This window comes from Mixophyes fleayi, chromosome 6, assembly GCF_038048845.1.
Source record: "Mixophyes fleayi isolate aMixFle1 chromosome 6, aMixFle1.hap1, whole genome shotgun sequence".
Classification (NCBI taxonomy): domain Eukaryota; kingdom Metazoa; phylum Chordata; class Amphibia; order Anura; family Limnodynastidae; genus Mixophyes; species Mixophyes fleayi.
Window position 1 is genome coordinate 1,130,923 of NC_134407.1, and position 2,500 is coordinate 1,133,422.

General features: G+C 47.9%; 1 protein-coding gene across 8 annotated transcripts in view; it reads right to left on the reverse strand.

Annotated features, from left to right (window-relative positions):
• Positions 1 to 144: 144 nt before the first annotated feature.
• The window catches only part of LOC142160698 (uncharacterized), a 302,469-nt gene continuing 300,113 nt past the window's right edge, over positions 145 to 2,500 (reverse strand). For 7 of the 8 annotated variants that reach the window (XM_075215569.1, XM_075215568.1, XM_075215576.1 and 4 more), the window contains 2 exons: positions 2,480 to 2,500; positions 145 to 313 (listed from right to left, as the gene is read on the reverse strand). The exon at positions 2,480 to 2,500 is cut by the window's right edge. In XM_075215569.1, the coding sequence (XP_075071670.1) occupies positions 159 to 313; positions 2,480 to 2,500 (176 nt within the window). In that variant the 3' untranslated portion in view covers positions 145 to 158. The other variant, XM_075215570.1, reaches the window with a different exon arrangement.

Genomic DNA, 2,500 nt, shown 5'->3' on the forward strand with positions numbered 1-2,500 from the left:
TAGGTGACTCTTTCCAAATCTTCATGTCTGTAAATATATAAAGAACGTAAAATGAAATCTTTTTAATGTGATGGAACAGCATCATTATAATGTTTCCTAAGTATAATGATCACGACTGATCATGTGATGTGAGTGGTGCAGGCACCTCATAGTATATGTTACGGTGACTGATGACGTATTCCCTCTACAGGACAGGGTGTAACGTACCGATCAGTCTGCATGCGTCGCACAAGACTGAAGAATGGAAGACGAATAAGCCCCTCAGACTTTATCCAAGGCCGGCTGCCGGGGAGCGTCTGACTGTACACTGCACCTGTAATATACAGATAATTACACAGGAACACCCGGCGTCTGTAATATACAGATAATTACACAGGAACACCCACACCACTGACTGTACACTGTGTCTGTAATATACAGATAATTACACAGGAACACCCGGCGTCTGTAATATACAGATAATTACACAGGAACACCCCACCTCTGACTGTACACTGTGTCTGTAATATACAGATAATCACACAGGAACACCCCACCACTGACTGTACACTGTGTCTGTAATATACAAATAATTACACAGGAACACCCCGTGTCTGACTGTACACTGTGTCTGTAATATACAGATAATTACACAGGAACACCCGGCGTCTGTAATATACAGATAATTACACAGGAACACCCCGCGTCTGTAATATACAGATAATTACACAGGAACACCCCATGTCTGACTGTACACTGCACCTGTAATATACAGATAATTACACAGGAACACCCCACCTCTGACTGTACACTGTGTCTGTAATATACTACATCCTTTGGGTTTTACTGAAAACTCTTTGGCTCCATACTGCTGGATACGGTGCCAAGCGTCTGATCCATTAGAATATGATAATGAAATCTGTAATGTCACATGTGGGGGTAGATTTATCAAACCTTCTAAAAAGCAAAAGTGGAGATGTTGCCCATAACAGATTCTAGTTATCCTTTCCTAGAATGTACCGGATAAATGAGAGCTAGAAGGTGATTGGCTGCTTTGGGAACCTCCACTTAACTTTTTAGAAGGTTTGATAAATCTACCTGTTGGGAGTTTCTATATTGCAGAGCTAGTGAGTCTGCAGACCCACAATCATCATCACCATTTATTTATATAGCGCCACTAATTCTGCAGCACTGTACAGAGAAATCGCATCAGTCCCTGCCCCATTAGAGCTTACAGTCTAAATTCCCTAACATACACACACACACAGACAGAGACTGAGACAGCAGACACACAGACTAAGGTCAATTTGGTAGCAGCCAATTAACCTGCCAGTATGTTTTGGAGTGTGGGAGGAAACCGGAGCACCCGGATGAAACCCATGCAAACACAGGGAGAACATACAAACTCCACACAGATAAGGCCATGGTTGGGAATTGAACTCATGACCCCAGTGTTGTAAGGCAGAAGTGCTAACCTCTGAGCCACCGTGTTGCCCATAATGCTGCTTTCTATGCATAAATGTGTCTAATTTTCTGTTCATTGTTTCCTTGTTGTCCTAATATACTGCTGGGTTCATCCTCAGCGGCGTCTTATAAAACTCAGCAGTGTGAGCTGACATTGGAACAGTCGTTATTACGTGTTGCACTTTTTAACTACACTGATGCATCTAGAATGCTCTATTCTACAGATGTGCAACAGGAAGAACTGTGCGCCCTCCTGCAGACCAGAGACTGCGCCCTCCCGCAGACCAGAGACTGTGCCCTCCCGCAGACCAGAGACTGCGCCCTCCCGCAGACCAGAGACTGTGCGCCCTCCCGCAGACCAGAGACTGCGCCCTCCCGCAGACCAGAGACTGTGCGCCCTCCGCAGACCAGAGACTGTGCGCCCTCCCGCAGACCAGAGACTGCGCCCTACCGCAGACCAGAGACTGCGCCCTCCCGCAGACCAGAGACTGCGCCCTCCCGCAGACCAGAGACTGTGCGCCCTCCCGCAGACCAGAGACTGTGCGCCCTCCCACAGACCAGAGACTGCGCCCTACCGCAGACCAGAGACTGCGCCCTCCCGCAGACCAGAGACTGCGCCCTCCCGCAGACCAGAGACTGCGCCCTCCCGCAGACCAGAGACTGCGCCCTCCTGCAGACCAGAGACTGTGCCCTCCTGCAGACAAAGGACTGTGCCCTCCGACTCCACCCGCTCAACTCCTCCCATACATGTTGTCCCCCGGCCACAGAACATTGTGCTTATCTGCAATACTACGCAGACAGAAAATTGTATCGCAGAGCGATTACACTGCAGTTCTACGGTTGATAAATTACAAATTTCACCCGTGTTTTATAGATTTGGATAATGGGATTTGCAGGACATTGAACTGTGCCCATGAACCTATAATCCCCTGCGCGTCCGAGTGACAAATCACACACTATGTGCAAACCAGGAAAAGGCCTCGCTGTTACTGATAGCAGACATCATGGGGGTGCACTATCACCCCATTACTCTTACCATGTAATTCTGACCTGATGA